This window comes from Diadema antillarum, unplaced genomic scaffold (genome assembly GCF_040938485.1).
Source record: "Diadema antillarum isolate AM-2024a unplaced genomic scaffold, OU_Dant_1.0 scf00000180, whole genome shotgun sequence".
NCBI classification, from domain to species: Eukaryota; Metazoa; Echinodermata; class Echinoidea; order Diadematoida; family Diadematidae; genus Diadema; species Diadema antillarum.
Window position 1 is genome coordinate 4,781,809 of NW_027271069.1, and position 26,305 is coordinate 4,808,113.

The 26,305-nt window shown below is 39.6% G+C and overlaps 2 protein-coding genes across 3 annotated transcripts in view; both read right to left on the minus strand.

The window, feature by feature from the left end:
- The window catches only part of LOC139723108 (cAMP-dependent protein kinase catalytic subunit 1), a 186,154-nt gene that overhangs the window by 136,218 nt on the left and 23,631 nt on the right, over positions 1–26,305 (minus strand). Inside the window, exons 1-2 of one of the 2 annotated variants that reach the window (XM_071634375.1) lie at positions 778–818; positions 16–100 (exon numbers count right to left, since the gene is read on the minus strand). The exons of the other annotated variant lie outside the window; for it this stretch is intronic. Coding sequence (XP_071490476.1) covers positions 16–100; positions 778–780 — 88 coding nt within the window. The 5' untranslated portion in view covers positions 781–818. Of the gene's footprint in view, positions 1–15; positions 101–777; positions 819–26,305 lie in introns of those variants that run through there. 2 annotated transcript variants of the gene reach the window in all.
- The window catches only part of LOC139723107 (FAS-associated factor 1-like), a 32,367-nt gene continuing 22,796 nt past the window's right edge, over positions 16,735–26,305 (minus strand). The window contains exons 11-16 of the mRNA XM_071634374.1: positions 24,944–25,080; positions 23,917–24,005; positions 21,060–21,140; positions 19,127–19,216; positions 18,428–18,643; positions 16,735–17,391 (exon numbers count right to left, since the gene is read on the minus strand). Coding sequence (XP_071490475.1) covers positions 17,311–17,391; positions 18,428–18,643; positions 19,127–19,216; positions 21,060–21,140; positions 23,917–24,005; positions 24,944–25,080 — 694 coding nt within the window. The 3' untranslated portion in view covers positions 16,735–17,310. The remainder of the gene's footprint in view (positions 17,392–18,427; positions 18,644–19,126; positions 19,217–21,059; positions 21,141–23,916; positions 24,006–24,943; positions 25,081–26,305) is intronic.

The following is a 26,305-nucleotide window of genomic DNA, read 5'->3' on the forward strand; positions in this document are numbered from 1 at the left end:
AATGTTGGGACTTACTGTGTTTGTCCCACTGGGCCACGTGTACCGAGCCCTTCCCTTTGGACATGTCGCCCGACTGGTCCCGGGTAAATCGTAGACGAATCTGCGGGGTGGAAAACAGAAATGATAGGGTGCTATCCAACTTATGAATCACTTAATGAGGAAGGAGGCACATCATATCACGGGCGTCGGGAGAACCAGCTGAAGCAAAGAAGTCGGGTCCGAGATAAAACAATTATTGATGGCTTGTACAGATAGTGAAGCAATCGTCCCGCAAGGAAGAGCTAATAGCCCAACGCTGGTAGCACGGAGGGTAAGAAAAGAAATGGTTGGTAGATATAGGAAGCGCCGATGGTTTGTGTATATATCCTAGATATCAACCCAGAGGCCCAGTTGGAAGGTGGTGTGAAATTCCAATCAGGGCAACAACAGAGCTGCAGAAGTCAGGGTGATCCAGCTGTTGGGGACGTTCCTCGATTCGGCGTCTTCCAGATGTGGGCCAAATCCCGCCGTGAATGAACATACCGAAGTGCTACCTGCGGATCGACGGGTGTCTGTCGGCCTACCGATGGCGTCAGTTACTCCTGTCGCTTCCCATTGTCCGCACGGCTTCAATCAGAGACAGCACAAAAGGGGGGACATCTGACAAGAAACGTCGTATCACTAACATCAACAAAACCTCAAGGGGACATTTCCTTTTTCTCTGCGAGACTATTGACGGCGTTAAAAGAAAGAAAGAGGGGAAAAAGTATAAGAAGGTAGATCGAAAGTTATACAAACCATGGTGTATCTGCATAAGAATGGCCCGACAGATAGCGACGGCAAATGGAACGCATACTGAATCCTCGTAGCTTCGCACAGCGATTACCCTGCGAACTATTCAACCATGGTAACACTTCATTGGCTGGCTGGCCGCTTTCAGCGGGTGAAGAGAAGTTTTTTCCCCCCGATATCGCCCATTCATAGGGTCTCCGTAAAACGCGTATGAAGATCAGTAGAGCATTCTATCGAAGCGACAAAATCCTTAGCTGCTCGATTTATTTCGAAGCGCCATCTACTATAATACGGGCTGCTAGAGAAACATATCTATACATAATTCTATCTCTTCATCTACTTTTTGCCTATATTCTCTGCTTAATTTACGCAGTCATTGCAGATGACTATTGAGTTAACGTAAGGTCAACAAGAGAAGTGGTTTACCCCTGCGTTTTTGTCAAATCCACATCTCACGTACAAGAAGATATACATGGAGATAGATAGATAGATAGATAAACAGATAAATAGATAGATAGATAGATAGATAGATAGACAGATAGATAGATAGATAGATAGATAGATAAACAGATAAATAGATAGATAGATAGATAGATAAACAGATAAATAGATAGATAGATAGATAGATAGATAAACAGATAAATAAATAGATAGATAGATAGATAGATTGATAGATAGACAGATAGATAGATAGATAGATAGATAGATAAACAGATAAATAGATAGATAGATAGATAGATAGATAGACAGATAGATAGATAGATAGATAGATAAATAGATAGATAAATAGATAGATAGATAGATAGATAAATAGATAGATAGATAGATAGATAGATAGATAAATAGATAGATAGATAGATAGATAGATAGATAGATAAACAGATAAATAGATAGATAGATAGATAAACAGACATTGAGAAAGAATCGTGTCCTTCATGACGTCTATAAATAACGAAGATTAATCTTGAAACAATTTGGCTTGCCATCAGAGCCACATCCACGACAAACGCAATTTGTTTCCAATCAAAATGTCCAGGAAAGGGGTAACGTAGAGTGCGTGATTATTTCCAAATAGTTTATTCTCTCCAGCGCTATACTTACACGTATCTAATCTTTCCAGCATTACTTACAAGATTCTATGATTATGTACATCTATCTCCTCTCTTTTCTTCTTTCATTATCTCTTCTTTTATCTCTTTTCCACAAACACACAAACCCCGACATACACATTATGTATGCACACATCCTATTTTGGGTGAAATTTGTACAATGTGACTTATGCATGCCACACTAACTAGAAAAAAAAACACGACACGGCACATAATCCATGTTAATGATATATTCCCAGACACTATTTCAATGTCATAATCTTTTCATCGTTTGTGCATTGCAGATGTATATTTCAAATATTTTTATCATATCTTTTTTCCTCAAAGCGGTGAGGTGTTTCTTGTCTTTTACTATACTTGCAAATATGTTGTTGAATTTATTTATTCCCATGCTTGTGAAGCTTTCTGACCCCCCTAACTGAAACTTTGATTGATAATAAGGTCAAAGTATGTTGAAGAAAAAATGACATGCATTTAGTATTGTGTGCAGTTAGCACATCAATGCTAAATGAGATTTCGGCAAGCATCATTTTCCTTATAATAAATTATACATACTTCTTCTTCGGGAGAAAACATCATGCAAGAGAAGTTTTTTTATAAAACAGATAGCGCATTGAACACCATAATAGTAGCAGCAATTATATCGTCTGCAGTATCACAGTGAAGATTTCCTCCCGAATCTGGAGAGCAATTGAATCCCCATTTATCGGCTGGCCGTCACTTTGCATACCCGTCAGCATTGCTATAATGATAATGATGTAAAATCATCCAAGACACTTTCGTGGGGGGGGGGGGGGGGAGGTAAAGCAAGGATGCCTTCAGCGTCTTGTAGAGCATGATTGGTCAGAACTAGGAGGTATCATACCTCCTTGGTCAGATTAAACCTGGCAGGGAGCCGTATTTCTACAGAGTGTGCACGTTTGATAGTTAAACCTCTAGGTTAAGGATAATGATGATGATGATGATGATGATGATGATGATGATAATAGTAATGATAATAATAATAATAATGATAATAACAATAATAATAATAATTGTGACGGTTTTGTATGGCGCACAGGTCCAAGTGTATTTCTGAAAAAAAAAACAGTTAAACTTGAATGTAGGTGATCCCCTCAGTCAATTTTCTTAACACTTTTGAAAAACAATTTTTAGTCTTTATCTTTGCATCCCAGGCCCCTATCTCTTTGTCGACGTTGATATCATCTTTATTGTACACTTTTGTAATTATATCACTCCATTGCATATGTGTCAGAGGGTCCGCTATTTTATCAGGGAGGTGAGACTCGCCTACCTGATTTTATTAAATCTACTGGGTTCTTCTACTTGAGAACATCTCGCTCTGGCTGAGGTAGTCAATCAGGATATCATACCAAGGAGTCAAATCATTTCAAAGGACATTCTGAAAGATAAATGATGAAAGAATTAAGAGGCGAACAAAGTCCAGTCTGTTAATCATAATTGATATGTCCTACACACACACTCCATCATATGTTATGTAGCCAGCGATCGACTCTATTGCTTTTCGAAACCCTGGCTGCTTAATCCGTCCTCACAGCATTGTCATCATTTAAAAAAAATGTATTTCATAAAAGCTATCATTTCCTTAATTAGCAAGAAAATCAAATTCTTCATCCTCACCCTGGTTATCATCATCTTCATCACGACATGGTATCATCATCAGCGTCATCATCATAATCGCCTTCCACATCATTATCATCATCATTGGCATCGTCATTATCATGCGTCGTCGTCGTCGTCGCCATCGTATTCTTCATCATCCACACCATCATCGTCGTCGTCAGCATCATCATCATCGTCGTCGTCGCCGCCGCCATAGTTGTCGCTATCTACGTCATCACCCCATCATCTTCGTCATCATATTCATCATCATCATCATCATCATCATCATCATCATTGTCACCCCTCGTCATATTCATAAAATACCTCCTCCTCCTCTCCCCCTTCTGGAATATCCACCTCCTCCTTCCCCTCTTCCTCCTGCTCCTCCTCCTCCTCCTCGTATACTGCTGCTCCTATTCCCCCTCCTCCTCCTACACATTCTTATCACTTTTATCATCCCCACCTCCTTTTCGATCTGTTAATCTTCCCCAGCATGCATCGTCCACTGAGAAAAGAGTGAGTATGGGATAAAGATCATATTAGATTGTTTAAGACGTAGCATTGATGGACTGATATCTGATGAATACGCCTGACCTGTGGTAAATACAGCGCAGAGACAATTAGTATAGTATGCGACATACGGTTTGTTCCCTCCCTCAAGACACATGCCTATACTCATAGTCATTTCGAAGTCTCGTTTTGATCAAGCGAACGTCTTAAAAAACTTCTTCTCCAATATTGTTCTGTGCAACCACTATTTTTTATTCGTCTCAAACAATGTTAAAATGAGATCAAAGAGTATTCGTACCATTAATTATCCTTGAATTAGTGGCAATGTTGTTTAAACTTCATAACTGCAACATGACATAGATATAAACATAATGAATACACGTGAAAAATGTATAACGAGTGTGCTTGTGTCTCTGTGTGTATGATCATGACTATAAGAACGCATTAGATCCCTTCATTGAGCCATGACTGGTTATTCATGGACCGCTGCCAACGGAATTTTCCTTTCAGCTAGTGAATATTCAGCGAACTAGAAAATAGGTCAAGGCTTTTTTATCATCATTTTTTCTCCCTTGAAATTGATATACAAAAATCACAGAAAATAAATCGTTGAGGCTGTAATTGAATACGACGTGTACTCTAAGTCGGTTAAACTTCCCGTTTTGGCTGCATTTATTAACTTCCTGATTACTAGCCACGATGATTTGGCTAAGCATTACACATATCTGAGGGGTTAGTCATTACGTGTTAGGACACTCCCCCCCCCCCCCCCCCACTACCCCCCAAACCTCACCCCACACAGCTCTTCCCATGAGCTAGCGTGACAGGCTAAGAGTCATAACAATTACTATCTCTCTCTACGAGGAGCAAAAATAACGGAAAAGAATATTGTTGTGTTAACACGCTGTCGCTCATACACTTACAAAGGTATACATTATTCAGTTATTTTAATGTTATCATATGCAGCATTGTGCATCGACAGACTCATTTCGACGTTAATATACCTATAAGTATTAATGAAAACTAGACGTCTCCCTTTCAAATAGTTGGTCTCTGGTATCTCCAAGTGGTCTCTGAGAAATAACTATATTAAGTAAAAGAAAAAACAGCCAGGTTGCCTATAATCAGTCTTGCATCAATGCCCTCATCGGCATGGACTGAGGGAATAAGAACAACTGTTGCAACTATCGCGAAATTGCCACCACGCCAGCCGTTGCGCAGAGTTATAAAATGTTAAAATTGTTATTGTTGTTGTTGTTTCTTTACTCTCTTGATGACGTCTTTGGTACAGGTCCGTGAGTCTTGCAGAATTTGTTCTTTGATAATACTTGTACTCATAACTGTATGCAGTGCCTACTGCAGGCATTATAGACGCGGTTATCATTAATTTGTCAATATTCATCCTATCAAATAATACCCGTTGGTACCAACAAAGCGGACGTCTGCCAATTAAACACCAACGTGTTTCTACCTTGGATAAAATGTTATTTCTTTTCCCTCCAGTTTGGTGGTGTATATGAACGACCATAACTTTGTGTTTGGTTAACGCTTGAGTTTGTTTAACCCTCTGCGTAACACATCAATTTCTTGTCCATGTCTTTGTGTAAAACTTGTGCACATTTGAATCATAGGCACACAAAGTCGTTGTTTTGTTTTGGGTTTAATGGCGTGTATCACTCAAGATTGAGTATTTACGCCACACAAAGGGTTATTATATTGCTAGTCTGTTTTCCAGCTGTGGTGTTAATAAACTTAACATATTTTAGTCATGCAAACATATAGTCTGGCGGGAATTGATTTTATATTACATCAAATATTCATGGGAGTCGTTCAGTTACAACACGGACGGGAAATATCCATACGTGACCTACTGATCAAATTTAGACCTCTTGTACATTCTTACAGAAACTGGCCCGCAAGAGGGCGTTCTTATACTTAGCAAAATAGGTCCTCATTTTCAACCGGTGTCTTATATTACCCTATACATGCGTCATGGCTTTAGGACAAATCATTATTAGATGACGTAAATGAAAAGAATGAACCCTATATCTAACTCAGCGTAAAAAGAAGTAATCATAGCTTGACATATAGGCCCCGCGTACCTAGGGAAAACGTATATCTCCAAGTTTCTGCAAGGTGTTCCGCAAATTTTACCCGTAAAGAGAGTAACCCCTTTGTGAGTGGCAAAACCTGATGGGGATGAGGTGGAGGAGGTGGTGTTGTACAGACATGAGACTGTTGCAGTTTAACCTCCACAAGACTGCGGTTTTGAAACGTCATAGACATAAAATACTTACAAGTTGCACAGGGTTTAAGAAAGGTTCGACACAGCTCATGGGCGGATCTCTTGCACTGGGAGATGTAGCGTCGACATGATACATAACGAACTTTCAAAGGAAAGGGATGCCTCGAGTGTTAATTGGCACAAAAATCCCATAGCGTTATGTGCAAAGATCATAGTCCCTAGCACAGAAAGGGTTTAAAGATGTCTTTCGTTTTGCCGATATTCAGCAATAACAATCAAGTCAAAGCTGAAATTCAACACTTGCTATTCTTCCCAAAAGACTCTTGACTTCGGACGAACTGGTCAGAAACTTAGAGACGTTGAATAGTAGTCCGAGATTTGAACATCACCAATCAATTAACATAGGCCATGGATGAATATTTGAAGTGATCAACTAATACATGATAATTTTTCTATTTCAGGGCAACCTGAAGATGCCCAAAGAATTCAAACGTAATTAAAACGATATTCTTATCGTTAAGGTAAGAGCTGAAATTAAACGAGAAATGGTCAGCAACTGGTTTGCGCGAAGCTGACAGTGCATACAAACACCACCAGGGTTTTGACCTGGTCATAGCTCCAAACACCAATTGCTGCTTTCTTTTCTTGCCTTTTAAATCTTTTGAGCTTCCGGGATAGAAAGACGCGCTGTCTGAGAGGAGTCCCGCCGCTCTGGATCCGAAAGGCGGACCGGACCGCATGCCGAGTAAGGCATCTACGGAGCGCGACCCTGGAAGAGGACTGTAACGGTACTGTCTGAAATTCGTGCACGGACTATAGTACTGTCACGCGCGCATTACGCACGGAACTATCATAACAATCAATTCGGATTCATAATGCGGCGTATAAGGCATACCAAGGGGTTACTGACAACGGGGTAATACTGATGAAACGTGACAAGATGCAGCTCTCAAGGCACCAGAGTATATAAAGGCTAACCGGTACTTCCCTTCGTTGTTATTCTTTCGGTAGGGATGGGGATGGGGTGGGCTATGTACCGTCAATTAGGCTCACTATTTGACTTGATGTTTCGAGCTTTACGTCAAGTTCGAAAACGTGGAATACATGAAGCTTACTGAGTTTTATACTGGAATAAAAGAAACCTGGTACTTACACTGTCACAGCGCACGAAACTAAGCAAATTGATGTCTTTTTCTGTTTTGTCGTGTGTGTGTGTGTGTGTGGGGGGGGGGATGGTTGGTCTGGAAGCAGTCTCCAAAATGAATTTGAACCCGAAACCTCTGGTATGCGATCCCAGAACTTTCTCCATTATGAAATAGATGCATACCTTTGTTATTGCTGAAAGAGCATTGATAGTTTGTATTTAACGGACAAAAAAAAAAAAAAACCCACCAAACAAACATGTTCTGTTTAAAAAAAAATGCAACATTGTGTCTAATGTTTTCAAAAAAGATCAATAGTTTTCAAATTAAGTGGAATACTGTTATAACGTTAGCCACACAACATGGTATGTATGGACGCGATACGGATTGGTACACTATCAGTAATCGTCAATAGTGATAAAAATGTACGGGCAAGTTCACACCCCACCGTCTGCTATCGTCCGTTTGGAGTCTTTCTTTCTTTCTTTCTTTCTTTCTTTCTTTCTTTCTTTCTTTCTTTCTTTCTTTCTTTCTTTCTTTCTTTCTTTCTTTCCTTTCTTTCTTTCTTTCTTTCTTTCTTTCTTTCTTTCTTTCTTTCTTTCTTTCTTTCTTTTTCTTTCTTTTTCTCACTATCCCACAAACCCTTTCTTTCTTTCTTTCTTTCTTTCTTTCTTTCTTTCTTTCTTTCTTTCTTTCTTTCTTTCTTTCTTTCTTTCTTTCTTTCTTTCTTTTTCTTTCTTTTTCTCACTATCCCATACACTTCCCGCTCGGGCAGTCATCTGTCCGCCTATGTTGGTCAACAAAACCTGGTAAGTTTTTCTTTTCTCTCCATTCAACGTTACATCTTCCCCTTTTTTCTTCTTTCTTTTTTTTTTGTTGTTTCAGTCTAGTGAAATTGACAGCGACATCTGACTAGCCACGAATTCAAGCTCATGCTTATCAAACTTTGACGAGCGTTGCCCATTCACGGACGCACCTGTCACCTACCGTGCCACAGTTGACTGTATAGGGCAAGCTACTCTTCCTTTCTGTACCCAATGAAATGATAGCTCTCGTACATGGTACAAAGTGAAACACCACTGTGCGTTCAAATTAACTGTTTTACTTGTTTCTCTACCTTAAAGAAAATATAATCTACAGACATGTATATTCACACATACACAATATAATTATATATTCACACGTGTATGTGTGCGCATATACATATACAATATATTCATGTATTACTATACACTTAACACAAAAAATCAACTTCAATAGGATCCATGAGCTCATATCTCAATCTTAAGATGACTTTTAAGACACTGCTCTATCAGACGCGAGAACGAATTTGGAACAACTGAGAAAAAATAAAAATGTACAATCGATGGTCCCAGTACATATTATTATTATTATTATTTTTTTTTTTTTTTTGGGGGGGGGGTTAAATTACCAAACAATTAATATGTTTATGTATTATGTACAATGTATTATGTTATGTATATGTATGTGTATATGTATATGTATATGTATTTATATATGTTTGTGAATATGTATATGTACAGATATATATTATGTATATGTATATATACTGAATATATCCCAAACTTGACATTTGGCACAAATATATGAGAGTGGGTAAAGTAAATGTGTTTTTATCTTTTTTTCTAATTACGCATACATTCTTCCCCTCCTTTCGTTTTATCCTCTTCTAACATCCCACTGTTACCATCCCCTCTCATACAAGATCTCCATTACTTCAGCACTCACCCGAGTTTCCAAATAGAATTGACCCTGATAAAACTTCCCTTTGGTGGTAAGCTTTTAACTCGGGTACCCTTTTCCCGGGGCTGAAGGAGAAATACCGATTCTCTACCAGTAATACCAAGAAAAGGACTCACACACAGGGCTACAACACTCTTCCCAAACCCTCTCGGAGCCAAATCAGCCACTATTGTCACCAACCACTCATATTCTGTACCATTGTACTACCTCTGAACGCGGAAAAGGAAGATGTTTCAAATTGCATGTGTGTATGCACATACATTTGTACATCCCATGCTGGGCCGGCCTCTGCTCCCTCCCCCTAAAGGCCACCTGTACCAGTGTTTCAATAATCTCCCCCCCTCCCCCCCCCCCTCCCCCCCCCCCCCAAAAAAAAAAGAAGAAGAAAAAAAGAAGAAAAGATGACTTCTACCACGTTTGGATGAATATCTGGCGATGCCTTTCAAAGCAGATGAAAACGTTAAAACTTAAAACATAAAAAGTTAAAACAGACGATGTACAGGCAACTCCCATTATAACAAAGTCCTCAGGACCAGCAATTTCCTTTTATTACATCACATTTCGTTACAGCCGAACTGTAAAGTATATAAAGATAAATAGATGGTAATTTTGGGAACTGATTTTTTACTCAGCTATAACGAAAATTTTGTTATAACTGCATTCGTTATAATGGGAGTGCACTGTACATTGTATTAAGCACAGTGGATATAAAAGACAACACTATTCAACGCAACTTTAAAAACATCTTCTTTTTTTTTTCTTTGCATTTTATTAAGACATGGACTTCACATTATGTACTACAATATAAATAAATGATTAAACCATCAAGGATCTAAAAAATAACTCAGTTGATATTTCCTCTTACCTAAGAATTTAATACACTATGTGGGTATGTTCATCAAGACATACACTATGTGGGTATGTTCATCAAGACATACACACAAAGAGATGCGATTTTCAGTAATACGAGAACGTGAAAGAGTAAAGTTGCTAAGGAGAAAAGAAAAACCCAAACCACATAACGTCACACATCTGATTCTCAAACAGTAATTCCAACATCTCTTCTTCACATCCACACATTAATGGACACGTAAACATACTTTCATTGGTTTTTCATCAACAAGAACTGTTTTGTTCCCACCCTCCCACATTAATAATTTTACAGTTTCATACTTAGCTACTTCATCAATGTACAACCAACACAAGCCTTCACTCTAGGAGAGTTGATCAGTAATGTAATAGCCCTGATGAAAACGTCTGACATGAGAGCTGCAATTTTCTCTCTTTAGTATCTCCCAAATAAATTTCATTTAGGCCTCTCTTTTGACAAAATATATCAACTGAAATCCCCCCCCCCAAAAAAAAAAAAAATGGTCTACTAACACAAACTTCTTCAAGGACAAACCAAGTTAGACATTTCTAATAAGACATGGATGGTTGGGTGATGAAAATCAATAATTATTATCTTCTACATCTTCAACATCTTACCAATCAGCACCATTACGACAGAATTCAACAAGTTCACCCCTGAGCCCTGTGGTCACTAATGCCCCTCGTGGGCATGAGTGGTTAAGAATCATCTGCATCCAAATAATGCCACTCCAGACCAAATACAATGTGCTCAAAAAAATCCTCACGAAGTCTGTGCTGATTGCACAGGCTCCCATTCCAATACTGTATACGCTATACATTCATGGAGTCCTATTTTCACGAATTGGGACTTCCTGACAATTTCGCGAGTGGTTAAATATGCAATCGCAGAGTACAGCAATATAAAACACCTTAGTTGTTCATGTACTGAGAACTGCGTTCCACTACCTGTATGCGTGCGCATCACACTCATGTCGGGATCAGAGTTAATATTGTCGTATGTTCTTAAATAGCACCGACTCGCTAAATTCGCGAAAATAGAAACCCCGCGAAATATATGGAGTATACAGTATAGTGTTTTAACCCAGACTCTCACTACAAACCTGTGCAACTACAATTGTAGTTGTGTGGGAGATGCACACATACGTACACACACATACATTGTAAGGAAACACATGGTACACAATAACATAAGTGCGGGATAAGACTTACTGGCGATCTTTTTGGTCGGATTTGCGTGTGCTCACAAAAAGTCAGCATTATTCGGATAGCAGAAACAAGAGAAAAATGCATATCACTCTAGTCCTGATGCATTCACAAAAATCCCTTGTTAACCAAAAACAATCCCCCCAAAACAAATAACTTAGTATTCATCTCATCTGCATCAAAACACATCTGAAAAGGGGTAAGCGAACTTTCGTTCCCAATATGGTACGATGATAAAAAAGTGATATAGCTATGATTCCATTTATCCGCCACATGGTGTTTTGTCTCTGTCTCGGGTTACGTTCGGATATTCCTCATGAATCTTACCACGCACACTGGACTTTCTTTAAAGTCAGATATGCAAGGAAATGCAGCGTTGCCAATTTACTGATGGCATGAGTGATAATTTCTGCGAGAAAATTCCCCACTGACTTGAGTGGTTATTAATAATCATAATTGAGCACTCTACTGGTCTCTGTCTTATTAAGAACACGGCTGCAATCTATCCAAATAGGACTGTGCTGCACAAAACCAATAAAAAGTCACATGCCCTGATTTTACGCGAGGACTCAAAATAAGTGAAACAGGTCAACCTAGTCAAGCTCGAGTTTTTCATATTTTCTCACAGAGCAATTCTTTTATGTTGTTCTGAGGCTTGAAATCACAAAACGGATGGGAAAATGCATTTTTAGCAGTTTTTCTAGAACACTTATTGTGTAGAATAATGATTGACTAGGTATGTCTTTAATATAGGACTCCTTTTCATTTCTACAAAATACTTTACACTCTTCACTTTCAACTCTATTAACTTTTGAAAGGATGACGTTACTGCTTTTAAAGTTGGTATTAGTAATGGATAAAATGTGTTGATTAAGCATGCTTAATTTCAGCTAAATCTAAAAAGCTCTTCATTATTGTTGTTGCTATGGTGCTTTACATCCTGTTTTTTGTCCCATTCACTGCACAGCTAGCATGGCTTGGTAAGATTCAAGTGCTCGAATAGACCCTATACTTCGGAGTCTCATTTCTCAGTACCACTTTTCCAGAGTGTGTGCTTTCTTTCCAATATCTATAAAGGTTAAGAGAATCAATTTCACTTGAGCCTGACATCATTTTAAAGCTTAGTCTGCTCTTTCAAAACCTGACCTTGACTAAAAATCCATGTCTGGCGACCTTTCATGGGTTTTGTGATTCAGGGTCACAAATGGTCTTCACATACAATTACTGTCTTTCTACAATAATGAAGTTATGCATTTGACAGTATTATCATCCTGCCTATAATGTATAGGACTTGGATATATATATATATTGCATGAGCTTAACATTTTTCCCACAGATCTTTAAAACAGCTTGCATAGGACAGTCACTTCTCACAGGACTGCACAGTGCCATAGAACAACGTAACACACTTGTAATGTTATTCATAAATTACTTCTTCAGTAGGAAAGAACAAGATCAGTTGTGGCTTGTTTATACTACAATATCACTACGTGTCACAAACTTGTAAATAGTGAGGAAACATTGTAGAACAGTACAATATCGTTATTGTTGTTGTCCTTTGTAAGAACTCTTTCTCTTTTACTGGAACATTTTCCTTGAAGCTTTTACGACTAACTACTGATATCATGTAAAATGCAAACTGGCAGTATTTCACATAGCTACGAAGATAAATGCCTAAGTGTCTTTGGTTTCGTATTCAGTTTGTTTCTTGACGAAGCATCTTACGATTGCTCCTACAGATTCCTGTGCAGAAATCCCATGTCAAGGTATACTGAGACTGCAAATCATACACTATGCTCTGTAGTTAACACTCACGTTTGTGTTTTAATGTGGACATCCTCTTTTGACCCAATTTAATCCTTTCTTCATGAATGAGACAGATATACTCAACTCACACACTAATCAATGCCAAGATAAATGACGACAAGCTTGATCATACTTGCTGTCAAAATGGATACTTGGATTCGTATCAATAAAGTAAAGGGTACTGAAATGCATTCAGCTTGTAAAATCAGGCACCATACAACTAATCAGGCTTTGCACCAGGAGTTTTTTCATCCTAGTACTGCTTTTCACATGTCTCACAAGGCACCGTGCTTCAGCAATTTGGTAACAGACACCTAGTGATATGATGGAGACTAACAGAGACCTATATTATGACTGGTTGAAGCCAGCATCCACTTTAGGACATATCAAGGTAACGTTAACTCTTCTTCTCATCAGATTCACCATCATCGTTGGACTACAACCTTTTATTCCAGCTGGAAGAAATTCCCAGAATCTGTTGCATTCTCAAGCTCACTGGACTATAAAGGTGTCGAAAGAAATGTTCAGCCACTGATATCCAACTCTGAACAACTTACACACTCCTCCCCAGACTGAGCAGACAAATCAAGTTCCTCTTTGTGGCAGACTTCACAGCCCTTTGAAGATCACAGGAGAGGAAGAGGAGGCCTCTACCCCAAAGAAAAATTGACTAAGCACTGCTGTCTTGTGTTCTGAAATAAATCTGATGTGTCCTGGATATGAAACACAAAGACCCAAATTCACGAAGGTGGTACAAATGAAACCATGGTTTAAACCATGGACAAAGACCATGGAGCGCCAAGTGTCGCACGGAATATTTCGTTACGAAATTGGTCGTTTCGTCGACAAAATGACCGTTTCGTTAACGAAAATATCATTTCGTGGACGAAATGTTCATTTAGCTACAAAATGTTGTCATTTCGTGACAAAATAATCATTTCATCGACGAAATAACTGATTTGTAACAAAATGTTCCATGCGACACTTGGCGCGCCATGGTTTTTGTCCATGGTTTAAACCATGGTTTCATTTGTACCACCTACGTGAATTCGGGCCAAAGGGTGCAGTCAGCATCCTAGCACAGTAAGAGAGGCAGAAGTGAGCAGAGTTCACATCCTCTGGCTTGACCCACATAACAGGTGCACTTTAATCAGCTAATAACACTGGATCATACACTGGTTGCTGTAAAGAGACAAGACCATGGGAATTGTCACACAATCATTACTGATTATCAATATAAAGGAGGTGTACAATGGCAGTGAAACTATAATCTTAATGAATAGAAAGTGTCAAAAATATATGGTGATATAAAGATGCATGGGTAAATATTAAAGGTTCCTATGTTAAAAATTATACAAATTATGTTTTTGGTCCATTGTTAATCAAATATAAATCCCTTAGTAAAATCATAATTACCTTGTTACATAAGGTTTCTCAATATATCGGGGTACAAACCAAAGGAATATGCAGAGTTTGGACTTACAAAATCACCTTGTTATGAAAGGGTTTTGTGATATCAGACCTCTTTATAACGAGGTTCCACTACAATTGAATATATAGGCAATGTGCGCGGTGAGAAAATGGTGCAGTGGCTTCAAAGTGCTTGACCTATGAGATATCCAGACATGGGAAATGGGATGATGCATTGCAAATGGTATCTAGTACGCAGCAGCTGCGTTGAAGTAACTTGCATGTTCCTGATCATCATCGGACATGGTGCGGCAGAAACAAAGAGAAAGGGTCTGCTTCTTTCGTGCCAAGCGGGGAACATGCCAAATCCTATCTGACTGAATCATGCTCATCATGTAGTCCCATACATACCTATCTGTGTGTGTGTGCACATTGATTTCTGCACATACATGAATAAGGACAGATACTCAACATGGATAAATCATGTTCAGCAATTGGGTAACTAGAACCCAGTTCAGGCTTTCCCAAAGCTCCCTAGGAATGGTCCATCATACACCATTTGTGATCCAAATGTACAGGAAACATCGACGACAGCGAGGAAATGACATTTTGCGAAGAACTCGTTTGCAATCACGTTTCTGAAGTGCCTTTCCCCTGTGTGTCAACAGTTGCTGGGTGTTCACACACACAAAAAGACGAATCTCCTCATCGCCTGTCGATTTCAAAGAACGCTGCAGACAACAGCTTCACAAAATAACATGGCCTGTCAATGGGACATGTACATGTAGCTCTTGGTACACTTACATGCACGAATACTTCATCCGTGTATGGACACACCATGACTGCAGCGAATGCAAAGGCCACCAAAACAACGCCTTCTATATATCGTCCTGGAGAGGTCACTCACACTGTCCAGATTGACAAAAACGCATCCAGCATCAAACTCAACTCCACTGGAAAACAAACTCCGTGCCTGCCGGTACGCCTGGCCAAAAGTGATGTCAGATATGTGCTTTTGGAGGAAAACGATTCAACTTCGTCTGCTCGTAAGAACCTTCTTCTACCCTCATGGAGGCCAACACGACAAAACTGTTTAAAGGGATGGTATAGTTTTGGTTGAGATGGGGATTCAGATTTTGACTTTTTGCGAGATAACTAGAAAACACTTAGAAGAAATATTAAAGAGCATACTATTCTAAGAGGAAGTTTATTTGATGAAAATTGGTTTAGAAATGGCTGAGATGTCCAGAAACAAAGAGGTTCTAATGAAAGGTGGGACCCACATTTGATTTCATTTATTTTATTTCCATTTTAAAAACTCTTCATCAAATAAATTTTTAATTCCTTTTAGAATTGTATGCTCTTTAATATTTCATATATGTGGTGTCTAATTATCTCATGAAAAGTTAAAGCTGAAACCCCATCTCAACAAAAACTATACAGTGCACTGCCGTTATAACGAAATGCTCGGGACCGGCAGTTTTCTTTTGTTATAACCGAACAAATGCAATATATAACAAAAACAAGGAACCACGTATATATATATGATATTATGTTTGCTGAATACTCATCATACACTGGAAAGCTATGTGAAATGTGATGGGATAACTGTATTACGATAATAAACGCAAGTTCCCATCAGAAACTGTGCGTGACACAAAGAGCGAACACACAGTGGTGTGAAGCGTTCACCCATGCAGAGGCGCTATAAATGCTTGTTCCGCTACGTATTTTCGAAAGCAATTCGCATTTCGTTATGACGGAGCACATTTCTTTTGTTTTTCTTTGTCTGTGGCGCTTGGAAAAGACTTCGTTATAACAGAAATTTCGCTATAACCGTGTTCGTTATAAGCGAATTTTGTACCATAGACTTTTATGGTGATAACTTTGGGACCAGAAGAGTTACTTCGGTATAACGAAATTTTGTTATAACCATGTTCGTTGTAACGGGAGTGCACTGTACCATCCTTTAATGATGCAGAGACTAGTCAAGCAACCAGTGAATCTCTAATTGGTATAAACCAGAGCTGTTTTTAAATTCAAAACTCATGCTAAACATTTACCGTTTGTTTTGTTTTGTTTAATCTTGCAGGAATGCACATTAGTACTCTCTCCAGACATTCTGTGTCTCCTCAATGCACTGCAGGGTAATGTGCAGCTATGAGAAAGAGAAATGCCAAGAATCACAGTGAAAATATTTCAAGCATATAATTTGCTGGGTTAAACTTTTGACATCTCAGTTGCACCAACGAAAACTCAGAATTAATATATCCTCTGAAGCGGCACTGGCCTACATGCAGCATAAATCAAAACATTCACAACACCCATTTTAGCCTACTAAAAAAAACAAAAAAGAAAAGAAAACAAAAAGAGGCAAAGTGCCCTAAAAAAATTTCTTTCATTTAGAAGTTGGTGTGGACGGTATGGTATGGTGTGATACTCGTATGAATTTGCCACTTTAAAAAAAAAAATTAAGTTTTGCAAGTACCCCTGATACTATCCACAGTCCAGCAACAAGAACAGTAAACTGTCATCATTATTGTGGTACAATGTATTGAAATATGTTGCGAGCCACATGGAGATGCTGTACCATCTATCACTGGGCGCAGACGGCTCTTGCTGAGACAATCCTGTCCTTTGCTGGCGCCTCCACACACTTTATTACAAAAAGCTTCCGAATCCAAGTCTGACATGGTCAGAGATAACAGTCTACGAACTTTGACCACGACTCTTTTGCAGACTCTAAACCATGATGACCCTTGGACAGTGACCCTTGTGTTGTTCATGTTGTTTTCCTTCCACGGGTCACGAGTATTGGTGGGGGAGGGGGTCATTCCCCAGTCTATCCCCCGGTCTAGCGTTCTTCAACAAACAGGGTCTCCTGTGGGCAAAGTCCTAGCTGCTGTAGCGTCTGCTGTCCGTCCAGGGTGGTGAGCTGTGGATGATATGAAGCATTGCAAAGCCTGTTATGAGAGGGAGTAATCTTATTTAGTCTTAGTCTTTCAGCCAAAAGGAACAATATAGTGATGAGTAGGTGATCTCATGGGGGGGGGGGGGGGGGTCCCATGCTCATCTGATTATAGCAAGATTACCTTCCACACATTCTTGCAGACTATTAACCAAAAGGAACATAGCAAACTTAGGGAGCCTTGGGGGATCCCCAGGATGGCATGACGCTCATTTGCATATTCTACCATGCCAAGTTTGAAGAAACTTTGATCATGCATTTTCAAAAATAAGATCAAGATGTGAAAATTTGCTCCCAATTTGGTCTTGGCCCCATGGGGGGTCACCGCTGAATCTGCCACGAACACACTTGAAAGTACACTCTCACTAATGAACATTGTATTCACTCAGAGACAGAAGATTTAACCAAGATTCTCTAATTTTGGGGGTTCTTGGCCCCCTAGGATGGGGCCCTCAAGTGGGGCATCATGCCCCTTGGTGCAAAATATATTCCAGCATGTAGCAATATTAATGGCCAAAATTTGGTGAAAATTTGACCATTTCCTTTCAAGAAGATGATGAAAATGTGAAAACTGGTCCTTAAGTTGATCTCAACCAGGCAAATGGATGCAATTTGATCAAATTTGTGACTTTGGTAGGCATTTATATCACACCAACAGATTAGAGGTTCTGGGCCCTGTTTCACAAAGTTGTTCGTAAAGTTACGAACGACTTACGAGCGACTGGTGATCAGTTCATGTGGTGAATTATTGAAATTCTAGTAAGTATAGCACATCACAATTGATCACCAGTCGCTCGTAAGTTGTTTGTAACTTTACGAACAGCTTTATGAAACACCCCCCTGGTGTACAAACTTGGGAGAAAACTGATATTTTTGAACCATTTTAAATTCATCATTTCTTTTTGGTACAGCCAAAAATCTGTGGTTATAAGCATTCTCCTAGAATCAGTGAAATTTGCATCATCATCATCATCATACATGAGCAACTTGGAGAGGAACTCACGTCTCTCTTGGGCCACGTGGTGAGCACCTTGTGGGCGTCGGAGTGGAAACCCTTTGAGCCCAGGAAGACCAGCAGCATCTGCAGCTTCTCCGCGGCCAGGAACCGCCGCGTCACCGTCTCGCCCGAGGGCAGCCGCATGCGCAGGGTGCTCACCGCCTGGCTCGTCCCCTCCTCCGGCTCCTCCACCAGCTGCCGCTCCAGAGATAACCGGATGGCCTGGGAGGTTGCCATGACAACCACACAAACATGAGAGAGTGGGTGGTGATGCATGATCGTTAACAGGTGATGATTAATTACACTTCAGTGTATGACATTGGCGAGGTATGCAGAGCCAGCCTTGACAGTTATCATTAATGTAGTACAGTGGATTCCCGGTAACGAAGTCTTTGGGACTGGCAGTTTTCTTTTGTTATATTTGTTATAACCGAACAAATAAACATTAAAATACATAGGTAGGAAAATGTTGCGACCTGAACTTTTATTTTGTCGTAACCAAAATTTCATTTTAACCATGTACGTTATAACAGGAGTGTATTGTCCTCTAAAACCAGAAATTTTCAGGTACATGAAACTTGCTTAAAACAACTATGGCAACTTGTCACTGTTAACGAGTTATATAAAATGGGGCTCAGAACTGGTGATCCATCTTCCCACCAGTAAATGGGTGGGGAACAAAAATAGAAGGTATGAATTCTGTACCTCCTCTTCTGCCTTCTTCATCTCTTCTTCCTTCTGTTCCCTCATGATCCTCTCTCCTTCTTCTCTCTCTTGTCTCTCCTTCTCCTCTTGCTGGAATGAGACAAAAGTAGACCAAATAAATCACAGTTAACTTCAGAACTTTTTGTCATTTACCGCACAAAGATACTGTATGGTGCACAGAAATATTGCATGGAGTTAACTGTATTGCCCTGCACAGATATTGCCTGACACACAAGGAAAAGTAGAAATTACGCGGTGCGTAATATATGTCCCCGCCGGAAGTAGCATTTCGTAGCAAAATGTACAATACAGGTCAAAAATCAAGGTCAAAGGTCAAAGAAGTCAAAGGTCAAGATTCTGTGTAGAAGTTTTGAAGCCCTCACCTAGTGCCATCACATAAAGCAAACGGAATCGAAATCGGGTTAGAAATGGCGAAGGAGTAGCATTTTGTAGCCAATGTACAATAAAATGTAGGTAAAAAATCAAGGTCAAAGGTCAAAGAAGTCAAAGGTCAAGATTCTGTGTATAAGTTTTGAAGCCCTCACCTAGTGCCATCACATAAAGCAAACGGAATCGAAATCGGGTTAGAAATGGCGAAGGAGTAGCATTTTGTAGCCAATGTACAATAAAATGTAGGTAAAAAATCAAGGTCAAAGGTCAAAGAAGTCAAAGGTCAAAATTCTGTGTAGAAGTTTTGAAGCCCTCACCTAGTGCCATCACATAAAGCAAACGGAATCGAAATCGGGTTAGAAATGGCGAAGGAGTAGCATTTTGTAGCAAAATGTACAATGTAGGTCAAAGGTCAAGGTCAAAGGTCACAACTGAAATTCTGTGTAGAAGTTTCAAAGCTCCCATGTAGTGCTATCATAAAGAGCAAACAGAATCAAAATTGGCTCATAAATGACAGAGAAGTAGCAAATTGAAGATTTTGATCACACACGGACGCACACACGGACACACACAGGTACGGAGCCCGTTTCATAGTCCCCTGCTCGAACTCATTCGGCGGGGACAATTAAAGATATTGCATGGGGTCAACAATATTGTCTGGCACAGATATTGCCCAAACTACTAAAGATATTGCATGGCATTGGTGACATTGCCTGACACAGAAATATTATTGCCTAGCACATCAAAGATTATTGCTTGGAGTCAACAATATTGCCTGACACACAGAATATATTGCTCGACTCACAAATACACTGCTTGGAGTAATAACATTGCCTGAAGAACAAAACTATTGCCTGGTGAAAAAGATATTGCCCATGCACAATGACATTGCCAGGGACACTTGCAGTACTAGTACTGCAGAACTATTACAAAATGTGTAAAGAAATGCACAAGTTAGTAAAATTCAGCCATTGCTGACATTGCTTATGGCGAGGGGGAAAAGACAGAGTCCCATCGCAAGACTCCGCATCTGAAGTTAAAAAGCCAGAAACCGATCCACAGGAATATCTCCGAGCGTAAAGCAGAGCATTGGCAGAGCATTGACAGAGTGCATGTATAATATATAATAGGTTTATAACCAAATATTTTCCTATCACATCTCAGAGCACCAGTACAGTTTTGAAAACCATCAAAGAATGTGTAGGACAACAGCACCCCTTATATTTTACCATACCATGATAAATTGCATCGAATGATGTGTGACTGCATCAAACAATGTGTGAGCACATCTAAATGATCATTTTCATCATTCACAGCATTTAATGGTGCACATCTTTCTAATCTTAGACAGACTACATATGCTCTGATGGTTGATGTTAATAACCAAATGAATACAGAAACCCAACATGCAACATTAGATAACACCAAAAGTGTTAATAACAACCAGGCACTTTGAGAGCTCCATTTATCAGCGATCAATCTTAGCCCAGCATTGTAGATGAAGCAAGCATTTCAATGAAGTGGGAATTTCCCTGGTATTTACCTTAGCCCTGTCTGCTATTAATGATTCTTGGTAGGCAAAGTCTTGCTCCATTTTCAACATTTCAGCTTTTCTCCTCTCCTCCTGAAGAACAAAGAATAAAAACAAACTGTCACATTTAGTATACACATCAACAGTGAGGGTTGAGCATGTTTTTCACCCATACGTAATCACAAGACCAACATGAATTCACACTACAACAGTGGTGTCATTGATGATCTATGAGGGCGCCATTCAGCTGGACACCCATCCTCAAAAATGATTTTCATCAGGCTAATTAAACTCGGATATTTTGTTTGTTTGTTTGCGTGTTTGTCTGTTTGATTGTTTTTCTCAAAAAGTATAACACCCACATGATGAGATCTAGGTAATGAGCTAGATAGAGGACAGAGCCAGAGCCAGAGAGAGAGAGAAAAAACTAGAAATATCACTGAAGGTGATTAATACCCCCGCCCCGTGACGACAGTCTTACCCAAGGAATGATCTTTCCTTGATCTTCTGCCATTTAAATGCCGTTACCATGGCAACGCAGCTTCCGACACGTCCAAAAAATATGTCTTGCACATCTTCCCAAGACTTTTGTGTGTGCCACATTTCATAAGCTTTTGTCAAAAACTGAGGAAGTAGTTCAATCCACAAGATCTTTCCTTGATCTTCCGCCATTAATATGCCGTTACCATGGCAACGCAGCTTCCGACACGTCCAAAAAATATGTCTTCCACATCTTCCCACCAAGACCAATGTGTGTGCCACATTTCATGAGCTTCAGTCGAATACAGAGGAAGTAGTTCAATCCGCAAGATCTTTCCTTGATCTTCTGCCATTTATATGCCGTTACCATGGCAACGCAGCTTCCGACACGTCCGAAAAATATGTCTTCCACATCTTCCCACCAAGATCAAGGTGTGTGCCACATTTCATAAGCTTTGGTCAAAAAACTGAGGAAGTAGTTAAATCCGCAAGATCTTTCCTTGATCTTCTGCCATTAATATGCCGTTACCATAGCAACGTACTTTCAGGTACTGTCAAAAAATGCGTCTTGCACATCTACAACCAAAGGCACACATCTGTACCAAGTTTCATGGAAATTGGGCAAAAACTGAGGAAGTAGTTTGCAACACAAAATTTTTCATCATTTTGGCTCATAATTTGTGAGCTGTTACCATGGCAACATACTTTTTGTCACTGTCAAGAAATGTGTCATGCTGACCTATATCCTAAGACAAACATTCAATATGAATTCCATGAGAATTGGAAGAACACTGATGAAGCAGTTTTGCCATGAAGCATTTTGCCCTATATTTTACCAATAACATGCCATTACCATGGCAACGCACTTTTTGCCACTGCGGAAATATGTGTCTTGCACATTAACATATTCAGATGAACATCTGTACCTAATTTCATAAAAATTGATCAAAAACTGTGGGAGGAGTTCGCGACGCAAGATTTGTACCCATTTTTGCCCATAATATGCCGTTACCATGGCAACGTACTTTTGGGTACTGTCAAAAAATACGTCTTGCACATCTACAACCCAAGGCACACATCTGTGCCAAGTTTTATGGGAATCGGTTGAAAACTGAGGAAGTAGTTCGCGACGCAAGATTTGCAACGGACCGACCGCCCGACCGTCCGCTGATTCCTATATACCCCCTTCAAACTTCGTTTGGCGGGGGTATAAAAATGCTTGGAAGCAACGATCTTGCACTACATACCTCATATCAGAATGTCTGCATCTGATTGGTCAATGGACAGTCTCTAAACTCGACTCTCAGATTCTGTGCAAGACCACAGGACTACAAAACCTATATACATTGTACCTCTCTAAAAGGGGAAGGGGGTAATTGTCAATCTTGCATTTTTATCATTCTCAATCTTTCTGCAATACCTTTGTAGTTACCCTAGCCTTTTGCAAAGCCCTTCCATGCTGTTGTCAGCACCTCCAGTTGCAAGTGAAGTCAGCTTAACAGCCCAACATGAGCTGGTCAGCATGAGAGCCTTTGAAATAATTCCTATGCATGTGTAATGATTATTCACGAGCAAGTAGACAGCTTGACAGGTGCACCATGCCCTTGAAATAATTCAGCACCTAATTATTCAAGTAGTCATTTTGACCAATGGAAATGCACGACTTGCCCATCAGCTCTTGGTGCAAAATGCACCATGCATACAAAGCTTCTTCAAACATAGCTCTGCCGATTGCTTTGCTCTATCAATCACTGGTTGGAAAAGGCCCATGATGAAAGGCTGAAGTTGAGATATTCAATATACTGGCTACTATAAGATCACTGGGAATGAGTACAAATTGTTGAACCAGAGACTGATTTTAGTATGCCATACCAACCAAGTTCAGCATGGGTCAAAGGTCATGACATGCACATGAGAGTCACTATGGGTCAAAGGTCATGACATGCATATGAGAGTCACCATGGGTGAAAGACAGCAAGTCCTTTTCTTTTTTTTAAACACAAAATAACAAATACTGTTTACTGTAATTTACTGTGGGAGGGAATGTGACATAAAGAGACAGTCTCCAGCATGCGATGATGCTGGCATGGGTCAAAGGTTATGGCACGCAAGTAAGAATCACTACAAACATCGCATTCATAGTGACCTTTATTTTTACGTTCACAGGGAAATTAAACTTCTTTATAACGAGCTTGCTTACGAGGAGGTATCACTTGTAACGAGATGACATAGCAGACTTGATTTTTCATTAATGTATTGGCAGCTGGTCTCTGCCAGTACTTTTATGAGGTATTGGTTATACGAAGGTCAAATTGGGACCGTGGTCCAGCAACCTCATTATAATGGGGCTTTCCCTGTACTCTGAATGCTTGCGGTCAGCCTGCCTTACCTCTTGGACCACTTCCACCTGTTGCTGCTGGCTGAAGACTTCCACGGCACTGATCATACTGGTCATCAGCTCATCTAGTGACAGGTTACCTAGGAGAAACACACAAGCAGATAGACGATAGTAGATTACACATCATTTGGGGGATATCACAAGCAAAGACAAACTGAGAATCGACCAAAAGAGGGTAAATTCATGTACATGTAAGTTTATTTGCTCCTATAATGCAGAAATTATTTCCAACTTTCTGTTAAAGGGATCGTACAGTTATGGTTGAGACCTAATTTCAGGTTTCTAACATTTTTTTTTTTTGTTGAGATAATGAGAAACCTCTTATAAAATGTGAAAGAGCATGTAGTTCTATGAGGAATTCAGCGTTTGTTTGATGAAAATTGGTTCTGAAATGGCTGAGATATCAAAAAAGAGCAATTCTAATAAAGTGTGGGACCCACACTTTATTACGATCGCTTTGTTTTACTTTGTTTTTGGATGTTTCAGTCATTCCAAACCCTATTTTCGTCAAATAAACTTTGAATTCCTCTTAAAATGGTATGTTGTGTACTATATCATAAGTGTTTTCTTGGTATCTCACAAAAAGTTAAAAGCCCAATTCTCATCTCTACCAAAACTGTACCATCCCTTTAAGGCTTCCAAAAGCCTTGATACCTAGAGAGAGAAGTACCAAATAAGAATTACTTCATGGTGTGAAATTTTTCCCCAGCAGGATATCAGTGCAAATTGGAGAGCAAATATATCTGGCTTATGATTAGTATATCATATATAAATCTTTTTTCCTGCTAAAGGCGCAAACTGCGCACAAAAAGGTTGTCACTTTTACAGCAGGTTTGTACTTTAATATGCATCAGTTGGCTTTTGGCACACTTGTGTAGCATAGCTACATTGAGAAATCTCACCTTTCAAACACTGTCAGCCAGCACTGTCAAAACTTGCACGATACAAATTTTGGTGTCCCCCACTTAATCTCATACACGTGGGACTGAAGGGAGTCAGACGTGCTGAGAACTCTCACCTTGTAATACTGAAAAGACTTCTGTGTTAAAGCGTATCCTCATGACTAGCAGGAGTAGCGGAAATTTATCCTGTTGCAAATTCTTCAGCGTCGCCGCGGTTACACTGCCGAATATTTTCGTGCACATCTGTAGTAATCTGCAGGAGTACATTTGCGACAAGGAGCCATTGGTAGTACTTCAGTATTAGACTTCAGCACTGGAGTATATGACATCATCATTATAAGGACAACAGAGGATGATCTGGCATATTCCTTTTATGTTTCACACAGTACTTGAACTGTGTAGGTCGGAATGAAAGTGTTGACTTTATGTTGTCTTTTTCCTCTTTCTTTTTTTTTTATTTTGGATGTCAAAAATCTTTTTAAAAAGATAAGACAATTTCACCCCTTCAAAGTGCACAGGATATATTCAGAATCAACAATCATATAAATACCTCATATTGCACTAACAACTAGCAAATATGGTTCAATTTACATAAACAAACAAATTAAACAGCATATGTATAAGAGGCATGCCATTTGCATGACAACAAAAGAGAACTTATTAGAGCTCAACATTTTACTATAGTCATATCCAATGGGCCGAATGCATAAAACAAGCAATTGCTTGTAAGCAACTGCTTCAAGCAAAAGCACAAGCTCGTCTAGCAAAAGGTCTAGCTCAAGCAATTGCTTCAATCCATATGCATAACCTTTTGTTTGTGCCCATACCTTTTGCTTGTCCCGCACAAGCAATTGCTTGCGTTTTCAACAAAAGGGATGTCACGCATGTGGGAACACAAGAACAAAGGCGAGTGTGACACCATGTATTTAAAAGGGCATGTGTGTGCGAAACATTTCCTGACATAGCAATAGAGCTATGAAATGGCACTCATAAATGCCCACACAGACGCACACACACGTACTGGATGATTCCCATCACTGCTTAAAGAGATAGCCCGGGTCTGCCAGATCTCACGTGGAGAGAGGTCTCCTTGCTCTCCACCGAAGTCAGACATCCGACCGGTTTTTCATCACATTTTGCGTGCTGACCACTGGACATTGACGTTGATGAAATGAAAAAGTTTCTTAAGAGTAATTTCTTGTAGATTTATACCACTCCTGCACAAATGTGGTCTTTCTTGTATAAATGTGAAAATGATACTTAAAAGGGAACGTCCAAGTTAAGCAAAAGCTCAAGTTCATATTACAGAGCTTGGACAGTCGTAAGCAATTGCAAGCAAGAACAAGCAAAAGGTATGTTTTATGCATACGTTTTTAAGCAAATGCTTGGTCTCTAAGCAACTGCTTGCGGGCAGCAAGCAATTGCTTGTTCTTGCTAGCAAAAGCTTCCGCTCGCAAGCAATTGCTTGTTTTTATGCA